The sequence below is a fragment of the Dendrobates tinctorius genome, unplaced genomic scaffold, assembly GCF_039654945.1.
Source record: "Dendrobates tinctorius isolate UK_male_01 unplaced genomic scaffold, ASM3965494v1 ptg000051l, whole genome shotgun sequence".
NCBI classification, from domain to species: Eukaryota; Metazoa; Chordata; class Amphibia; order Anura; family Dendrobatidae; genus Dendrobates; species Dendrobates tinctorius.
In genome coordinates this window covers 27858026-27876959 of record NW_027361719.1, presented here as the reverse complement: position 1 = coordinate 27876959, position 18934 = coordinate 27858026, and the positions used below count along the sequence as shown (strand labels likewise).

The 18934-nt window shown below is 42.7% G+C and overlaps 2 protein-coding genes across 4 annotated transcripts in view; both read right to left on the bottom strand.

The window, feature by feature from the left end:
* The window catches only part of MIP (major intrinsic protein of lens fiber), a 42353-nt gene that overhangs the window by 9395 nt on the left and 14024 nt on the right, over positions 1–18934 (bottom strand). The window contains exons 4-5 of one of the 3 annotated variants that reach the window (XM_073576919.1): positions 10672–10752; positions 7517–9833 (exon numbers count right to left, since the gene is read on the bottom strand). In XM_073576919.1, coding sequence (XP_073433020.1) covers positions 9615–9833; positions 10672–10752 — 300 coding nt within the window. In that variant the 3' untranslated portion in view covers positions 7517–9614. Of the gene's footprint in view, positions 1–2459; positions 2820–7516; positions 9834–10671; positions 10753–18934 lie in introns of those variants that run through there. The other 2 variants (XM_073576918.1, XM_073576920.1) reach the window with 2 other exon arrangements.
* Positions 12051–15255, bottom strand: LOC141091361 (uncharacterized). Its single transcript, XM_073576917.1, has 2 exons — positions 14908–15255; positions 12051–14807 (listed from the first exon to the last, which is right to left on the bottom strand). The coding sequence occupies exon 2, from the start codon at positions 14713–14715 to the stop codon at positions 12562–12564; it is 2154 nt and encodes a 717-aa protein (XP_073433018.1). The 5' UTR covers positions 14716–14807; positions 14908–15255; the 3' UTR covers positions 12051–12561.

The window sequence follows — 18934 nt, the reverse complement described above, 5'->3', positions numbered from 1 at the left end:
TCAGTTTGTGAATATAAAAGACCAAAAAAACCCCTTCTTTTACTCTAGGCCATCAAAGTTAGTAAGATCACCCTTCTAGTCGGTAAACATAAAGGAAAGTTTTAAATGGTATAACATATTATTTATCCTTTTTTTCTGTTGTCTAAACCTGGGTGTGATCCATAGTCCTGCACATGTTAACTTGTACCAAAAATATGGTGTATACAATTTTTGCTTAATTTTTCCTTTAATCTATCAATGCTGAATGTATATTACTATATGTGTAAAGGGGTTATCCAAAACTGTTCTTTTTTTCTTATGGACCTAAGAACTTACAAGCAGGACTAGCTGCTTGTTGTGCCGGATGGCGATCTCTGCCAGCTGAAAGCTGTCACGGACTGCTCCTGCTGGAGATTCTGTGGCTTCAAGTGATGTCAAGTCGAAAGAGTAGCTGCCTCTCTTCTGCTCTGCTCTGTTGACGGGGCGTATCTGCTAATGTTAGGCTACTTTCAGACATCTGGTGTGTGGGGTCCGGTGGCGTGCGGCAAAAAGCCGAGCCGCCGGATCCGGCCTGCAGTGGTGACACTGGCTGTGTATGCGGCGTCTGATATGGCTCGGACAGAATTTAAAGGAGCCGCAGGAAGAAGATACATCGGGGACGAGAGAGACAGCCGCCGAAGGGTATGGGGGGAGGGGAGGGGGTGTCGGTTAGAGAGAGAGACACATGTGTGGTTAACACTCAGTGTCCGGGCGACAGAGAGAGAGATCTCTCTCTCTCGCCCGGACACTGTGAGTGTTAACCCACAAGTGCCCGGCGAGAGAGATCTCTCACAAGTGTCCGGGTGAGAGAGAGAGATCTCTCTTTCCGGGCACTTGTGGGGATAACACTCACAGTGTCCGGGCATGCGCTGTGTAAAAAGCTGTTCCGGCGCTGCAAAAAAACGTTGCAGGGAACGTTTTTTTCCAGACGCCGGACAGGCATTTTTTGCCATATCCGGCAAAAGCCGGACACGCCGCATGGCCATCAGGCGCAATGCGGCGATAATGCTAGTCTATGGGATAAAAGCCGGATCCGGTGGCAACCGGCGCCGGATCCGGCTTTTACATTTTTCGCCGCATCGCGCCTGATGCTAAAAAACTGATGTCTGAAAGTAGCCTTATGCTGATTGACGGTCGGCTCCCCGCTGCATATGTGTAGGGAGCTGGGCGTCAATAAGCATGACATTGACAGTCATGCTTCATCAAAAAAGCAGCCTGAAAGAGAAAGTGGTGCACTGTTGATGTGAAGTAGCAGGATCAGGATCGTCGGCTAGAGCCAGCTGTAATTGCTATGAGGCGCCACCGGGCAGAGCAAGCAGATAGTTAGCAACTACATGCCTGTCAGTTCATAGCCCCATGAAAAAAAAAAATTAAATCCATTCAATATTAGGATGTAAGTAACAAATTGACTGATATACACAAACCTATGCACAGTTCGTATCAGTTAAACAGTAGTAAATAGAAGTACAAGGATTACTCAAAGCTAAAAATATATAAACAGGTCGCATTTTGGAAGTGAAAGCTACTGTACATCAGTAGGTAAGAGGACACAGTAAGCAGCAATCCAAAGAATAAATTGTGCACTTTAAACATTACATTTGATCGCACAGACAGGACTACAGATTCTCAGCTTTGGGTCTCTCTCTCTCTCTCTATAGATATATATATATATATATATATATATATATATATATATATATATATATATAGATAGATAGATATAGATATAAATCTCAAAAGCTTTAGCATGCCATGTGCTCACACTCTGTAATTTTATTTTACAATTGTATTGTGCAACACCTTTATAGCCTAACTCAACTTAGTTGTGACTACAAGTATCCTTGACATTTCACTACACCATACCCCATGTCACACTCATGAGGTGAAGATTTGGATGGCAGGGCTCCTAAAATCTGTTGACCAGCAATTATTTTACTTTCCCAAATAAATAGCTGTTTCATAGGGTTAAGCTATGTTCAGAATAGTTTCATCGCCTAGTTCATGACAGAGCCAGCCTAGCTATACTAGCTATATATATATATATATATATATATATATATATATATATATATATATATATATGTGTATGTACAGACATACTGGTTACAAGATAGTAACCCAGATAGATCCAAAAGCTGCTATTTTGCAAGTTACATTTTTTTGTAACTTAGGATCCACTTCTGTTATATGCTGGAGCCCAGTGTGTATAATACGGCGGTCTAGAGAGACACTAGGTACATGTAAAATGTTTGGATTTTGGTGTGCAGGTAGGCTTTAAAGCAGATAGATGCCAACATTGAGCAAAGTCCAACGCATTTGCCTCATTCTGTATGAGATATTGTAGAAGAAACCAAAGTGCCTTGTTTTAAAATATCGCACATGAAAACACTGCAGAAATTCATCACCCTCTGTTAAACCTTTCTTTTTAGAAAAGTATTTACCGTGTTAAGAGCCATGTTGCCACGGATTGCTGCAGGAGTAACACCATACAGAACAGCAGCTCCAGCCACCGCTCCCAGCAGTTGAGCTGCAATGTAAAAAATGGCACGGAAAAGGGACATCTGGGAGCCGATGAGGAAGGCAAAAGTGACAGCTGGGTTAATATGAGCACCGCTAACATGGCCAACAGATTGGACCATAGTGGCCAGAATCAGACCAAATGATAATGCTATGAGCAAAACATTAGCTGGCCCAGCAGCCCATTTTAGAGATGCACCCAAGCCAAAGAAAACATAGAACATGGTAGCAAAGAATTCTGCAAAAACTGCTCTCCAAAAGGAGAAGGAGCGGAATTCCCACATGGTTTCAGGTAGTAGGTAAGGAGCAGGGAGAGAGAATGGGGCAAGGGCAAATTTACAGAGTTGCTGGGAGATGCCCCAACTTTTTATGGAAGCGTTTCAGTAGAGCAATAGAAAAAAGGTTAACAAAAAATGTAAACCTACATAGAAAAACTAAATGTTAAAAAAAACAACTAAAAAAAAGCCACGGACAAAGTAACTGCTCCAAAGTCCCAACTGCTGTGGATACTTCCCCCCCAACCTGTTTATAGAGTGGCGGGGGGATTTATAAGGGGCAGAGGCAGTGACATATTTAATCCTCCTATACAGATACTAACCACCCCTGGACAGGAGGGGTAATGTCAAAGAGCTGGTGTTTAACTCTTCCCTGTGCACTGTCTCCTCCCTCAGGTTAAAAGATAATATAAGGCCATAGCAAGAATTTTTGCTCGGATATTAGATTAATCAGTGCTGCTGTTCACTTGTGCTCAGCAGTGAGATCAGAGCCATTTTTAGGCTTACCTAGCATCAATATGTTTGCTCATAACCTGTTTGGAATATACCTGTATTTTACCACAACACATTTTGATAAAATTAGGGTGGTAAAATTACATCTCTATTCATGAAGAGAAACGGGATAAATGTGTTACGCAAAAATGTAAGATTCACAGTTATTAGAGAAATTCTGTGTTTTCCTTCAGTGAGGGCTGACAATGGATATTTTTCTAGCATTCATATTAATGCAATGTTTATTAATCTTTAATCACCTACATTTCCCCTATTTTTAAGCCTAATAAAACTTATATGAGTTATGTTACAATTATGTTACTATAGCTAGTGAGACTTTTACCACTAATGACTTTTCTGTTTATTATAAGTGGAAAATGATGAACAGGACAAGTCTACCATGGATTACATATTTGTCTGAACCATATTTGCAAAAATATACATATACGGTGGATATAGTTGAAGGTAGTCATATAATGTGGTGCTTGGGGCTCAACTAAAATAAAGAGAGGTTGTTAATATTAACGTTGTCCTTTCTAGCTGGCATCCTCTCCAGCTGATTTTATTGCAGTGACAGTTTGTATTTCAGCTGAATTTTTCCACTCTGGCTCCTTTCAGTCTGGGGGAGGCATCCTAAATCCACAGCTCCCCTATGGGATTATCCCATGTGCAGTTGGAATTGTTTGCAAAGCGCTGTGCGAGCATCCCCGTGAACAAAAGCACTTGCTGTGTGTGATGTTTCATTCAACTCAGATCCATCTCCATTTCTGTAAACTGCACTGTCAGCAGAGAACTAAAACATAAATATAAATAAGTGTATAGGTACACAGAGATAAATCATCTATAAAACTATCATTTTGACCCATAATAAAAAAAAAATGTTTAAGAACCAATTTCATTTTTGCATGAGAGGGAGCTCAAAAACAGTTTAATAGTTTGATGATAGTGTGGTTAGACACATTTTCAAAGTGATGGCATATCCCAGAATGGGTCACCTAAAACCCATTTTCACTATTAGAAATTATTGATAGGATGTAAAAGATGTAATGTTAGGGTTTTTAACATGATCTGATATTTCAGGTTAGTTGTTCTCTATAGATAATAATACTTGAACTTGTAAATTGATGGTATTATGATCTTGTCACGGGTGTGTCAGAGGCTGCAGACCGTCTCATTGCATCTGACTGCAGAAAGTCTCAGCAGTTTGCTTTGCAGACTTCTTCCTGATCCTTCTGACTCTAGGATCCAGTGGCAACCTTCCTTCTACTCTAATAGACACACCTGGGACCGTATGTTTATACTCCCAGCTTGCTGCTGGAAGTTGCCTGTGATATTTCCATTTCCATGGTGAAACTTGGAGCTATAGCAGTCGGCTATCTTGCTCTTTGGTGTTTGGAGGATGTCTATGTTTCTCTCTGAGTCTGCTCAAGTTAAGTGTTCGCCTTGTTTGTCTATCCTCGTCTGTCTTTTGTTGTAGTGGAGATTGACTAGTGCTATCCTGTCCTTCCCTATGCAGGGTTTACTGCTAGGGTTAGGCAGGGATTAGGTATCCTGCTCAGCGATAGGTGCAGAACCAAAATAAGGACGTTAGGGCAGACAGCGTGACGTTAGATCTGCCTCGGGGTCTCCACTCCCCCCTTCCCTAGTGTTGGGTTCCCTTCCCCTTTTACCTTCGTGTTGCACATAGTCTTTCCTACACTATGCGTGACATTATCACTGGCCATTCACATTTGCAAATCAAAAGAAAAAAAAACAAGAAACTAACACTTGTTTTTTTGGTGTGTTTTTTTTCTGTGTTATTTCTTTTGCTGGGTTCATGGATCCCATTTCTGTGCTGGCAGAGCAGCTGCAAAAGTTGTCACTGGAGGTGATTGACCTTCACTCTGAAGTCCAGCAGCAACGGCAGCAGCTGCAGGCTCTTATTGAACCCAAAATAGCCCTCACGGACAGGTTTTCTGGGGGTAGGGATAAGTTTTTTCTGTTTATGTAGCATGCAAATTGTACTTTAAACTTCATCCTTACTCCTCTGGAGATGCGGAGCAATGAGTAGCAATTGTTATTTCACTGTTGCAGGGGGAACCTCGGTCCTGGGCTTTTTCTCTGCCACAGGATTCTATGTGTCTCCAGTCTGTTTATGAGTTTTTCAGGGCCCTGGCCCTGATCTATAGTGATCCTGACCATATTTCCTTGGCTGAATCCAAGCTACGTCGCATTCAGCAAGGGAATCATTCATTGGAGATTTGTAGCATTGAATTCCGCAGGTGGTCAGCTGATACTGTACCAAAAGGAATGACCTGGCTCTCAGAAACCAATTCCTTCAGGACCTCACTGAAAGGATAAAGGACGCATTAGCAGTGTATGAAACTCCTGTGTCACTGGAGGCTGCCATGTCCTTGGCTGTTCGTTTGGATAGACGATTGCGGACAGGCGGGTAAGACCACCTGCTTCTGAGCCCTCTTTCCGGGACAAGATCCCAGTGTTGGAGGGAAGGACCGGGGTGAACCTATATTTGCAGAGTTATAGGCACCCATGCAGTTAGGCGTTGTTTCCATGTCATATGTTTCTCTTGACTTTTACAAGAAAAAGGAGGTATGTGTTTTTTTGTGGTATGAAGGGACATTTTATTGGGGACGGTCCTGTAATTCCAAGGCAAAAAGAAACTAGATTAACTCTTGGGAACCTTGAGCTTGATAATCAAGGGGTGTGTTCATTTTCAACCTGTAGTTCTCGTTTTGTCCTGACAGCAGAGGTGGTGCTAGAGAGCATGTCTGAAAAAAAATTTGTGTTTGTAGACAGTGGAGCTGGAGTCTGTATGGTGGATGCTGAGTTGGCTAAAACTCATGGTCTTGTCTGCTCTAACTTGGCTGAACCTATTATTATTTGTGCCGTCGACTCAGCACCACTTGCACAGAGAATACTGACATAGATTGTTCATGATATAAGACTGAAGTTGGGGTCTTCGCATTATGAAGTAATCCGTTGTTATGTCCTGAAGGGTCTCCACACACCAATGGTTCTGGGTTTGCCCTGGTTGGTGAAGCAAAATCCAACTGTGGATTGGCAATCCAGAGAGATTGTAAAGTGGGGAGATTACTGTCATGGTACCTGCATAAATGTTTCCCCTTCTGTTTCTATAGGGATCTTACTGACATTTTTGGCTGGCTTTGAGGACCCTGGCCCAATTTTGCAGAAGGGAGTAGGCATTTCGGCCTTGTACACTGACCTGGAGGGTGAGGGTGTTGAAAGCCCAGGGGGAAGCCCCTGCTTCCTGCCCTTCGGGGAGATTTTTTGTGCCATCTAAATTGCGCCACAAAGTAACTAGACAATAGCATGACTCTGTACTTGCTGGTCACCCAGGTGGTAAGGCAACCACGGACTTCCTTTCTTGTTGTTTTTGGTGGCCGGGGTTGCGTCAGGAAGTGGTTGAACAAGTGGCTACCTGCAATGTTTGCGCACGTTCTGAAGTACCGCATACCAGTCCATAACTAGTGCTCATCCTGGCTTTCCTTATGCAAGGCTTACTGCTAAGGTCAAGCAGGGATTAGGTATCCTGCTCAGCAATAGGTGCAGAACTTATATAGGGACGTTAGGGCAGACTGGGTGATGTTAGATCTGCCTAGGGGGTCTCCAATCCCCCCTTCCCTAGTGTTGGGTTCCCTTCCCCTTTTCCCTTCATGTTGCACTTAGTCTTTCTTACACTGTGTGTGACAGATCTACTCTGAGTTATTGGACAATCTGCCTATTCTACCGAGGAATGATGGCATAAACAGCCTTGTGCATTCAATTTCATAACTATCATTCACTTTGCTTGCACTGTAAAATGCTTAGCCCTTCGGGTATGTGCACACGTTGAGCATTTTCAGCAGATTTTTCTGCAGCAAACTTAGAATGTTGGCAGGAAAAATATTGAATAAATTGACATACTACAGATATTAAAAAACATTTGATGGTTCAAATCTGTAATGAAAAAATGAGCAACGTGTGCAAGAGATTTCAGAAATCTCATTCACTTTTGTGCTACAGTAAAACGCTTTGGAGAAAAACTTGTCAAAAAGTGTGAACAAGCTCTAACTATCATATCCTAGTCTATGCACAGACTGGTAAAGCACTTGTGTCTACAAATATATGCTTTTATATTGGGGAATTTATGTCTAAAATAAAATGTACTGTTTGTTTTATTGTGCCTAGAAGGCTAGGTGGTATAAAAGTTTAAACTTTTGATGTTTTTCTTTATTTTCAGTTTGGTTGTAAATTTACATCCCAGTGTATCCACTAGAAGAAGTCCACATGTAGCTATAAAAAAAAACCCACATACATAAGGAAAATACTGAAGCAAATACATTATATTATTAAATTAATCTGGTTACAAAGAAATGTGCAAAGTAAAAAGAGTGGTGGAACAGGTATGGGTAAAGAATAGATATAAATAAAAACCCCTGCTTCAGTGATGTCCCACAAATGACATTTATCACCCATCCAAACCATGATAAATCTCTGATCGCTGCAGGTCCCACTGATAGGACTCTCACAGTTCAGTAATTTGGGTTGCTGATCCCTAGTTCTTTCTCAAGGTATTAGGATTTAATGGAGAGACATGATTCTGCATTACTGAAAGACTGAAAGAAATAGCTGATAACTATCTTAGATCATGCAAACCTGTGCAGCTCAACTAAATCTAATTTGAGTGAGAAATAATGAGGGATTGGGATATAGCAATCAGTGGAGATTCTCTGTAATTGCCAAAACCCTAGACACTTGCATACTTAAATGGATTTTGCCACTAAACACATTTATCACCTATTGATAGAATAGCTGATAAATGTAGGAACACTGGGGGTCCAACAGCCCTGTAAATCTGACCTATCCTAAGAATGGGGGTCTCAAAATGCCTTCGTGAATAGAGTGGTAGAGAGCAACTGTGGCGCCCCCAGGAGTACGGTCGCCGCAGTGACCTTACCTCCATCCAAGGGAGAGTGATGTCATGCCTGGGAGCAGTGAAAGGATCTCTTTATCAGGTAGTTCCAGCACACAACACAGTTCCTACTCCAGGCCAGCAGAGGGAGCTCTGAGCCTAACTGCAGAGGAGCTGCTCTCTGTGGTCAGGAATAGGAAGTTAGCTAGTTGAAGTGTGGACAGGGAAGAAGGAGGACGTGGATGAGGAGCGGAGGAGATTGGAGCTAGAGCAGAGCTCATCCCCTGCTCAAGAGCAGTGACTGGACGCCGGAGTCCGAGGTTGTGTGGATGCTAAAGGACCCACAGCAGAAACCGGAGGAACAAGAGGCTGTAAATGCTCTGTTCCCAACTGAGACTCGACCACACAGTAGCAACATGTGAGCCAGAAACACCATTATGGGCAGTTCATGAAGGAGGCTACAGCTACCTGTCATGCGAGTGAAGTTCTAAGTAACAGACAGAAAGAGGAACTTGTGTGGAGTTCAGAACCGCAAGTACTTCAGAATAGCGCTAGAAAGGAGACCTCCCAACCCATCTGCATAGAGAGATTCCTAAATTGCTTCCAGGCTGACTAACTCCTGTACCATCTATAATCTGGATCCTGGACTGTACCTACAAAGCACAGTAAAAGGTAAAAGAAACTGCACTGTTGTGTCCTTTGAATTCTTCCGGCATCACCTTCTCAGCACTGCTACATCTCTTGCTACCTACTACTTCCCCATCTCTTCCTCAATATCTTTCTCATCTGTCCTGGGACTCAGCTCTGCCTGTGGAGAGCTATTCCACCTCTGCTGCATCACACCATCTGTCCCAGAGGATCTGTGCTGCAGCACTGGTCGCCTCTGACCAGATACCACAGGTGATGTGGCGTCACAAATACTCTTTACAAAAACTTTTTACTTTCATTCCCTTGTAAATACACCACTTTTATTGGACGCCAGGGCTACGGACCGGGACACCGCCGCTGTGACACTGCCCCTTTAAGAAGTGGCCCGGTACCGAGTACCCCACTTGCCCTGGCGGGCAATCCACATGCTCAACCTCTAGTCCATTCACTACCATGAGTTTAATGGAGATAGCTGTTCCTTCAGTGCCGTAAAGGTAAATGTAGCAGTTGTTTCCCATGTGCTCCTTTACTGCTCCATTCATACAAGGCACCTGGATAGGTGATAAATGTATATAGTGTAACAGTCCCTCTAATGATCCAAGATATGAATTTACTATAGTATTTAAAATGTATATAAACATTTTAACCATGTATTCAGTACATGGTTTCAGTACTCTGTAGTCTGTCAGTCTCTGCTGAGACTTTGTTATATGTAGTCTGCACCTAAATCTGTCTTTCCTTTGTATTTTTTGTTAATTTTGTTCATGTTTTTGCTCAGTTGGTCTTGTTCGTGCAGCTGTTTGTGTGGCCATGGAAAGGGAAGAACGAGAGACACTGGCCGCCTCTACGATTTCTATATCTTTACAAGTTAGACAGGCGACCAGCTTTTCTCTTGATGCACTTGATGCAAAGAAAAATTCATAGGAAGCCCCTGCAAGGAAGGCACCCAAAATGGGACCGATCCAGTACACCTAGAGAGAACCAAAAATTTAATTAGATTCTGAGGTTTTGTAGATAAACCTAAATCAATACCATTAACTTGGAGCATAAAAAGAAAGAGAAAAAGAAGTATGCAAGAAGTATACAGACAGATTGCCTCCACATATTTATCTTTTCATCCATCATTGATCCCTTGGTTGTGTACTGTGGTATTGTGCCCATTTTATTCTGGCATTTAATGCTTAGCTGCTCTGCATGATTTACCACACACCAGCACATTATCACATTTGGTTAGACATGGTTATTGGTGGTCTTTCTGTTACATTTGGCAATTAGAGTGGATTTAAGGTATATCATTTCTTTTCAGCCATTTCAACAGTATAGCTTTCCAGCTTCTTACCTGTTTTTATGTGCATGTCTTTTTGGTTATCTGTCAATAAATATTTATCTATTATATATTTGAAGGTGATCCCCTGTTTTTTGCATACCCTGATCCCTTTTTACTTAGTGGTCCCCACCATATTTGTTTAATTGAATCACCGTAATTTGGAGCATAAAACAATTATTCTGTAAAACACAATGTAAAGGGATTCAAATCGATAACTCTGGCATCATCAGGGAAACTAAAATTGACAATTGTTTAATAAATACGACCATTAGATAAGGTTGAGGTTGACAGGCCAAAGAAATCCGTTGCTTAGCCATCCCGTTTGATTAAAAACTAGTATGGCTGCAGGTAATGTCAGACAACAGTTTCACACCTGAATGTCACAGTAGGTAAGCATACAGACCTACGTGACTGAAGAGGAATATATTGATGTAATATACAGCATATGACATATATCATCTTTATTATTAGCATTGACTTACCCAGTGGTGCTCCCAAATTCCAGAGATTAAAGCTGGACCAAGGGATCTAGCTGGGTTCATGCTTCCACCTGAAAAGTGTCCCTGGGAATAAATAGAGAAGAAACTAAGCACATTTATAATTTTATTATTTATATTACTTCATAACATGGTGCATGAAGATGAAGTGGGTTCTATAGAAAATACAAGAATCTTAAAAAGGAGAAAACGGAGTAACGGATCCAAAATATATGCAAAAGTATAAATTTTATTAGTACTCACATCAAGTGCTGACAAGTATACAAGTTGACTAAAATAGGGGGGATAAGCCCCAATGATACAACAATCAGGACAGACAAGGACAGGGTAAATAAAATGATACCAGTGCTCGAAATCTGCATGGCACAACGTTCAGTCAGCCCATGGGCATTGCACATAACAGACATATGTCTAATGGTAAAAGATAGTCAAATATGGCATACTCAATTAAATGTGTATTGTACATAGTTGTACATGTCTAGAGCGCAAAAAAAAAAAAAAAAAAAAAAACATCCAGAGGGGTCAATGTGCAAGTCCAATGGACACTGAACATAAATGAATCAATGACATGTGAAAGGATTCTTAAATAGTTAATAACATATGTATCAGCATATCAAAACTGCGCAATTGTGCCAGAGAGAACCCGGGAGACGACCCGCCCAGCGGTCCAAATGACCGAAGTGTGGAAACAAGTAAAGGCAGGCTGCTTACCGGGGAGCAGAGGAGGTGAAGGCCCATGCAACGACCCCCGACGTACGTTTCGTGCCCGCCACAGGCGCTTTATCAAGTGTTGACTGAGGTGAACCACCATGTTTTTATGCAGAAAGACCTCCCACTTGAAAGCGGTCACATGGGGCAGGTCTACCAACCAAAGGCAGCGGACAGAGCATGCGCAGTGCAGCTCACTCAAACCAGGAAGTGATCAATAGCATGGTCACAAAAAAAAAAAAAGGCGGGACAAAACCGCACTCATATGAAAAACTAGATAGCATCGTTACCCTAGACGCCTGCGCAGTGTATTGCGTTGACAAAAAGTGTCAGAGCTCAATGAATGATAAAGATGTAATCAGACCATAATAGCGGCGCATACTCAGTGCAACACCTCAGTCCTCCAGGAAATGGGGCAGGCATCACGCGTCAGGGAAAACACAGAGGGAAATTAACCCCGTGTATAACCTGAGGCGGGCAGACGCCCAAACCCATATCGGAGCAACGGGTGAGCGCAGGTATGCGCACTAAGGTCACAGCATAAAGAATCAGGAGAAGAAAATTAAAAAAAAAAAAAAAAAATTAATAAAAAATAATATAAAAAAAATAAAAAATAAAAAAAATTTAAAAAAATAATAAAATAAATAAAAAATAAAAAATAAATAATAAACCAAGGTCACGAAGACAGACCATGGAGGAAATACAGTAAAGATAGTGACATCAATCATAATTGGGGCAAACAATATAAACACATTATATGATAGTGTGTGCTACCAAAAATCCAGAGCACCAGTAAGGATTGTAAAGGCACACAATAAGATTGATGCAACAGTCCAGAGAAACTTTTTTTTTATATAGTAATAGATGAGTGACCCGAACATGATGGAGTGTCCGCATTCTCCATAATATCAATATGCCGTGAAACGATGATGAAGGTAGATATTCTTTCCAGATCCAAAAGATAATAAACGCAGGCGTGGGTACGGACATCCAGAATAGAGGGGTCCACACCACACAATGGTACCAGTGAGTCCACATGTAGCCAACACAGAAAACACAGAGAAATTAAAAAAAATATAAAAAGACAAAAAGTTAAAATCATACAAACCGAACGTTGATAGGGCCTAAAAAATAAAACAGTGGTGAGTGCAGCGGAGACAGCAGAAGCTACAAAAATGAGGAGAAACTCAGAGATTCGTTAAGTCCTTTGGGGGTCATGGTATCCAGAGCGACGATCCACTTAGCCTCTCTCTGGGCCATCGCCTTTTTGTAATTTCCAGCTCGGATTCCCAAGTGTACACATTCAATACCTCTTACCATGAAGGACCCCGGGTCACAATCATGGGAGGATCTGAAGTGACGTGGGATGGTCTTAAGGGTAGTAGGATCGACCACTGTCTTGGCCGCCCGAATGTCCCTAACATGCTCACGAACTCTCACACGTAATTCTCTTGATGTGAGGCCCACATATATCAGTGGGCACCCACATGTCGCGTAGTATATGACATTAGTACTACTGCAGGAAATGTGTTGTTTGATGTGAAAATCTTTTTCACCATCGGAGGACTGAAAGGAGGAGCAGCGAAGGACATTCGGGCAGGCAACACAGTGTCCGCAGGGAAAACACCCCCGAGTTGGACCAGTAGATCCAAAGGGGTTCGTTGTCGTCGCGATGTAATGGCTCTTGACCAAAAAATCCCTCAAGTTTCTACATCTTCTTGAAGTCATCAGAGGACGATCACCGATAACCTGGCCCAAAGATGGCTCCGAGCCAAGAATTGCCCAGTGTTTGGCCAAAATGCTCCTCATGTGTTCCCATTCATGATTGAAGGTAGAGATGAAACGTATTGGGGCAGATCCACCTGACTTAGCAGATCTCCCAGTATTATCACGCCTCGGATAAAGCAAGTCCCTACGGGCAGTAGCCCTGGCTCTACTGTAACCCTTTCGTATGCTCCTGTTACTATATCCCCGGTTGCGAAAACGAGTCTGTAGGTCCCTAGCTTGCCTTTCAAAACCATCCTCGGTGGAGCAGATCCGCCTCATCCTGAGGAACTGACCGACAGGAACGGCCCTGATGGTAGAGGTGTTATGTGCGGACTCGGCATGGAGTAAAGAGTTGACAGAAGTGGGCTTCCTGTACACGTCAGTCTGGATCCGGCGTGTATCGTCGATCTCCAGTGTGACGTCCAGGAAGTCAATAGTTTTAAGATCATATTTAAATGTCAATCTAATGTTAAAAGTATTAACATTGAGCCATGCCATGAAGTCCCCGAGCTGCTGCAGCGTCCCGTCCCAAAAAAATAAGACATCATCGATATAGCGGTGCCAGCACAGCACATGGGAAGCGGCCGGCGCGCCCTCGTCGCCAAAGATGGATCTCTCCCAGGCACCCAAGAAGAGATTAGCGTACGAGGGCGCACAGGCCGCGCCCATCGCCGTGCCGCACAGCTGAAGATAGAATTGATCTTTGAATACAAAAAAATTGTGGGTAAGGACAAACTGCAGCAGCTCAAGGAGTAGTCCACACATCGGGCCGTCCAGGTCGGACATCCCCAGGAAGAGGCGGACTGCATCCAAACCGAGGGTATGGTCAATACATGTATAAAGGGACTCTACTTCCGCGGTCACCAAAAAGGTATGACCGTCCACAAGGACGCCGTCAACCCGCGTGAGGACGTCCGTTGTGTCTTTAATGTAAGATGATAATAATTCAACCAGTGGTTTGAGGTAGAAGTCAAGAAATTTACATACTGGGTCACAGAGCCCTTCAATACCAGACACAATCGGACGGCCAGGCGGCTCAACGGCGTCCTTGTGGATCTTAGGCAAGAGATAGAAGGTGGGTGTCTTTGGGGTTCGGACCATCAGCCCCTCAAAGACCGTTTTGGTTATAATACCCCCCTCCAAAGCTCGAACAAGAATACGCTGAAGGGAGAGCGAGAAGGAGGCAGTCGGGTTATAGGATAACCTTTCGTAAGTATTACGGTTTCTCAATTGCCTATGTGCCTCACGTTCATACATATGTGTAGGCCATACCACGACATTCCCCCCCTTGTCAGCAGGTTTGAAAACCACCCCCGAAAGTGATTGTAATTCGGAGATAGCCTTCCGCTGTCTCCATGTGAGGTTGTCAAATTTACGTCTAGATGGTAATTTTCTGAAATCCTCTGCGACTAGTTTTGTGAAAATGTCGATGGCGGGACTGAGAGACAGGGGGGGGAATCTCGTGGATTTCGGCAAAACGTGTGGAGGAAACTTACTCCTACTTGGTGGTGTCTGCTCATCGAGAAGATCCTCCAAAACTCGAAGTGCCTCCATCTCACTCTCCGTCAACGACTCCTGAGAGATATTCTTATGGTGTAGCTTGCGTAATAGTAGCTTTCTGGAGAACAGGTGAAGATCCTTCAGTGCTACAAAAAAGTTAAAAGGATTAGTGGGGGAGAAAGTCAGTCCACGACTCAAAACCTCCAACTGGGGTTGTGTAAGAGCATGTGTTGAGAGGATAACTACCTGAAGGCCACCAGCTGAGTAATCAGTAAAATTGCGTCCGGTGTATGTCTTCTTTCTGGCAGATTGCCGTGTAACCACACGTTTAGTTACGGGGTCAGAGCTGGAGCTGAGGGTACCACCTGGATGAGACAGCTGCACCGATGCCTCGTCGTCAACAGAAACAGTGGATTTAATAGATGTAGATCTAGATCGAGAACGTGACATACTCCTATGTAACTGTCTGGATCTATCAGGAGGATGGCGCCATCTGTACACATGGGCCGTTAATTTATCCTGTATATCTCGTTTGAGTTTCTTCGTCTTGGTTGCTTGTGTTTCTTGGGCCCATTTTTGTAGGTCAACATCAAGTTCATCGTTAAACTTTTTGAGTGATTCCCCAGTTAAGCCTTTTTGTAAATCCAATTGAATAATTTCGATCTCACTCTCAAGAAGAGTAAGCGTTTTTTTATTTTGTGTTTTCAATAGGTCAAAAAAACCCATAGAACATACATTGGCCAACTCCTCCCACTTGGCTTTGAAATCATCATCCTGAATGGGGAAAGAGGGGAAGACCTGGATACGCAGACCCCTAGGGATAAGATTATATTATTATTTTATTATTTTTTTAAATTTTTTTTATTTTTATTTTTTTTTTAATTTTCTTCTCCTGATTCTTTATGCTGTGACCTTAGTGCGCATACCTGCGCTCACCCGTTGCTCCGATATGGGTTTGGGCGTCTGCCCGCCTCAGGTTATACACGGGGTTAATTTCCCTCTGTGTTTTCCCTGACGCGTGATGCCTGCCCCATTTCCTGGAGGACTGAGGTGTTGCACTGAGTATGCGCCGCTATTATGGTCTGATTACATCTTTATCATTCATTAAGCTCTGACACTTTTTGTCAACGCAATACACTGCGCAGGCGTCTAGGGTAACGATGCTATCTAGTTTTTCATATGAGTGCGGTTTTGTCCCGCTTTTTTTTTTTTTGTGACCATACTATTGATCACTTCCTGGTTTGAGTGAGCTGCACTGCGCATGCTCTGTCCGCTGCCTTTGGTTGGTAGACCTGCCCCATGTGACCGCTTTCAAGTGGGAGGTCTTTCTGCATAAAAACATGGTGGTTCACCTCAGTCAACACTCCCTTGATAAAGCGCCTGTGGCGGGCGCGAAACGTACGTCGGGGGTCGTTGCATGGGCGTTCACCTCCTCTGCTCCCCGGTAAGCAGCCTGCCTTTACTTGTTTCCACACTTCGGTCATTTGGACCGCTGGGCGGGTCGTCTCCCGGGTTCTCTCTGGCACAATTGCGCAGTTTTGATATGCTGATACATATGTTATTAACTATTTAAGAATCCTTTCACATGTCATTGATTCATTTATGTTCAGTGTCCATTGGACTTGCACATTGACCCCTCTGGATGTTTTTGTTTTTTTTTTGGCGCTCTAGACATGTACAACTATGTACAATACACATTTAATTGAGTATGCCATATTTGACTATCTTTTACCATTAGACATATGTCTGTTATGTGCAATGCCCATGGGCTGACTGAACGTTGTGCCATGTAGATTTGGAGCACTGGTATCATTTTATTTACCCTGTCCTTGTCTGTCCTGATTGTTGTATCATTGGGGTTTATCCCCCCTATTTTAGTCAACTTGTATACTTGTCAGCACTTGATGTGAGTACTAATAAAATTTATACTTTTGCATATATTTTGGATCCGTTACTCCGTTTTCTCCTTTTTAAGATTAGCATATGGAGTGGTAATCCATGCACAAGGCGTTTTTGGACCATGGTCACCGCCTTGTCTCGTTCTCTGATACTGGGCATTATCATATATGTAGAAAATACAAGAATTAGTATTTTTGGATATTGCTTGATCCCACCATACATAAGGAAGATCTCTCTCCTTTACCGACATGTAAATACTTGCATTTCCCATTAAAAAAAAACTTTTCACGCACCTTTTCTTATACCTACAGTATGTTTTGTGCTGTCCTTCTGTTTCCTCCAAAAATGTATGTATAAATTGACAACCATGGATTACTATTTAGGGATGTGTTCATACACAGTTTGGTACTGACCAATTTATACTAACACTGTCTGAATTTTTTAGGGACAAGTCATACTGTCAAGGAAATGGTAAAGCTCAGTTGTCAATTTATTAACATTTCTGAGAGGAATAATAATGCAAAAATCTAAGGAAAATGACTGAGAATTCTTATTTTGGAAAGAAAACAAGTAAATACTAAACATTTACTTTGTACAGTGGTCCTTTTTAAAGGGATTGGGGTCCTTTTTAAAGGTGAATTTTAAACTAAATGACTATTTAGTTTAATAATCAACCAATTTGCAATAGTTTTTAAGAGAAACTTTAACTTTACACTATCTACCGATTCTTCTCTAATTCCTGTCTTTTGCTTTTTTTATTCTACTTCCTATGACATTTTGTTTGAGTATCCTAGCATGCACTAGGTATTTTCTACTGGCCTGGTGCTGCAGTCACTGTCAATCTGCTCTAAGCATTCTGAAATGAAGTGTTATCAGTGACCTGGGAAGGGGGTTTAGGGATTGGGCTATTATCTGCTCTACTGAGTTGTCATTTCCGACACATGCTCACTATGCGCTCCCTGCTGTATATTTCTTTGAACTTGCACTGACACTGTGCTCCCTTGCTGGATCTAAAAAGAGGTGAAGGAGGAGAGTCAGTGCACATTGAAATTGAGAGAAAGTGACAAGCGGGGAACACAGAGACCAGCTCTCAAAACGATATCAGGGCAGTAATATCCATTTCAGGGGCTAAGTTGGTCTCTGTTCTCTTTGTGCACTGTGTTCTAATTTTCAATACACACTGTCATTGTGCTCGCTTGCCAGTTCATCACTTGTGCTGTGTAGATTGCATTGCACTCACTTGTAGGCTGGAGGCCGCCGCTGTATCCACGTCCTCAGTTCCACAAACAGCCCCACGCACACACCAGGGGACACCCGGTTCGTTTTAACAAGTTCAACTTTACTAAACAGTTCAAGTACATCTGTCTTTAACACGCAATATCGGACAAAACACGTTCACCACTTTCTTCGGCAACACAGTACATTTCCATCATTTGCTTATGTTCAACTCAGACTATCCCTACGCTTGATCCTCCTTTTAGCCCCAGGGATTGCTAGTCCAGTACGGCAGTATTCTTGAGATCCGCTATGTTTCCTTCACACGGTTCCACGTCCAACTTCCTCTGTACGGAAGGGGTGTTGGTGCTCTTCATAGCTCCCGACTTGAGCTGTAGTTAGAGTAATGTCCGCAGGGAGATGTGTACAACTTCATACCGCCAGAACAATTTTGTCCACCTCGTGCTTCTTGCCCACTGCCACTTTAACTTGACCTTGTCTTCAACGAACACACTAACTGACTAAACCAGGAAGTGGTTCCCTTTGTCTGGCCCTAACCCCTCCCAATGTGAGCTAGACCAATTATTAACTGTCTCTTTACTCTGTCTGCCCCAGCAGTCTGTTGCTGGGCAAACTTAACCTTTCACCTACTTAACTACAGTCGCTATACACTTGCAATGCCTATCACACTCTATATTATATATTTTCCTATACTTTCCCTATACCTGAGCTGAATATATCCGAGTCACCCTAGGCATTATCTTTGCAATTACCCACACAGTAGCATCAGTACCTACCATGCTATGCAGTATTCACATTACTTATACATTACATATTTCACATGACACAATAAATCGCAGTAAAAACGCACAACACTATTCACATTATACAGCGGCTTTCTTCAGGGGCAGCGAAAGGCCAGTCCACACTCTTACATATGCATCAAAATTGATAACCGATGCATGCATTGTAGAGCAGGTACTAGCCAAGACCCTGACATGGATGTCACTGATGACACTTTATTTCGAGGTGATGACAGCAGATGGAACATTGACTTCAGCCCCAGGTCCCTGATAAAGTCCCATTTGGGAATAACCAATGGTTGCTGTGATATTCAAATGAAATGTCATCAGAAGTTAAAAAATAACACTGCAAAGTT

Coding starts and splice junctions, on each gene's coding strand:
- LOC141091361 (XM_073576917.1), bottom strand. CDS start 14,715: ATGGAGGCACTTCGAGTTTTGGAGGATCTTCTCGATGAGCAGACACCA.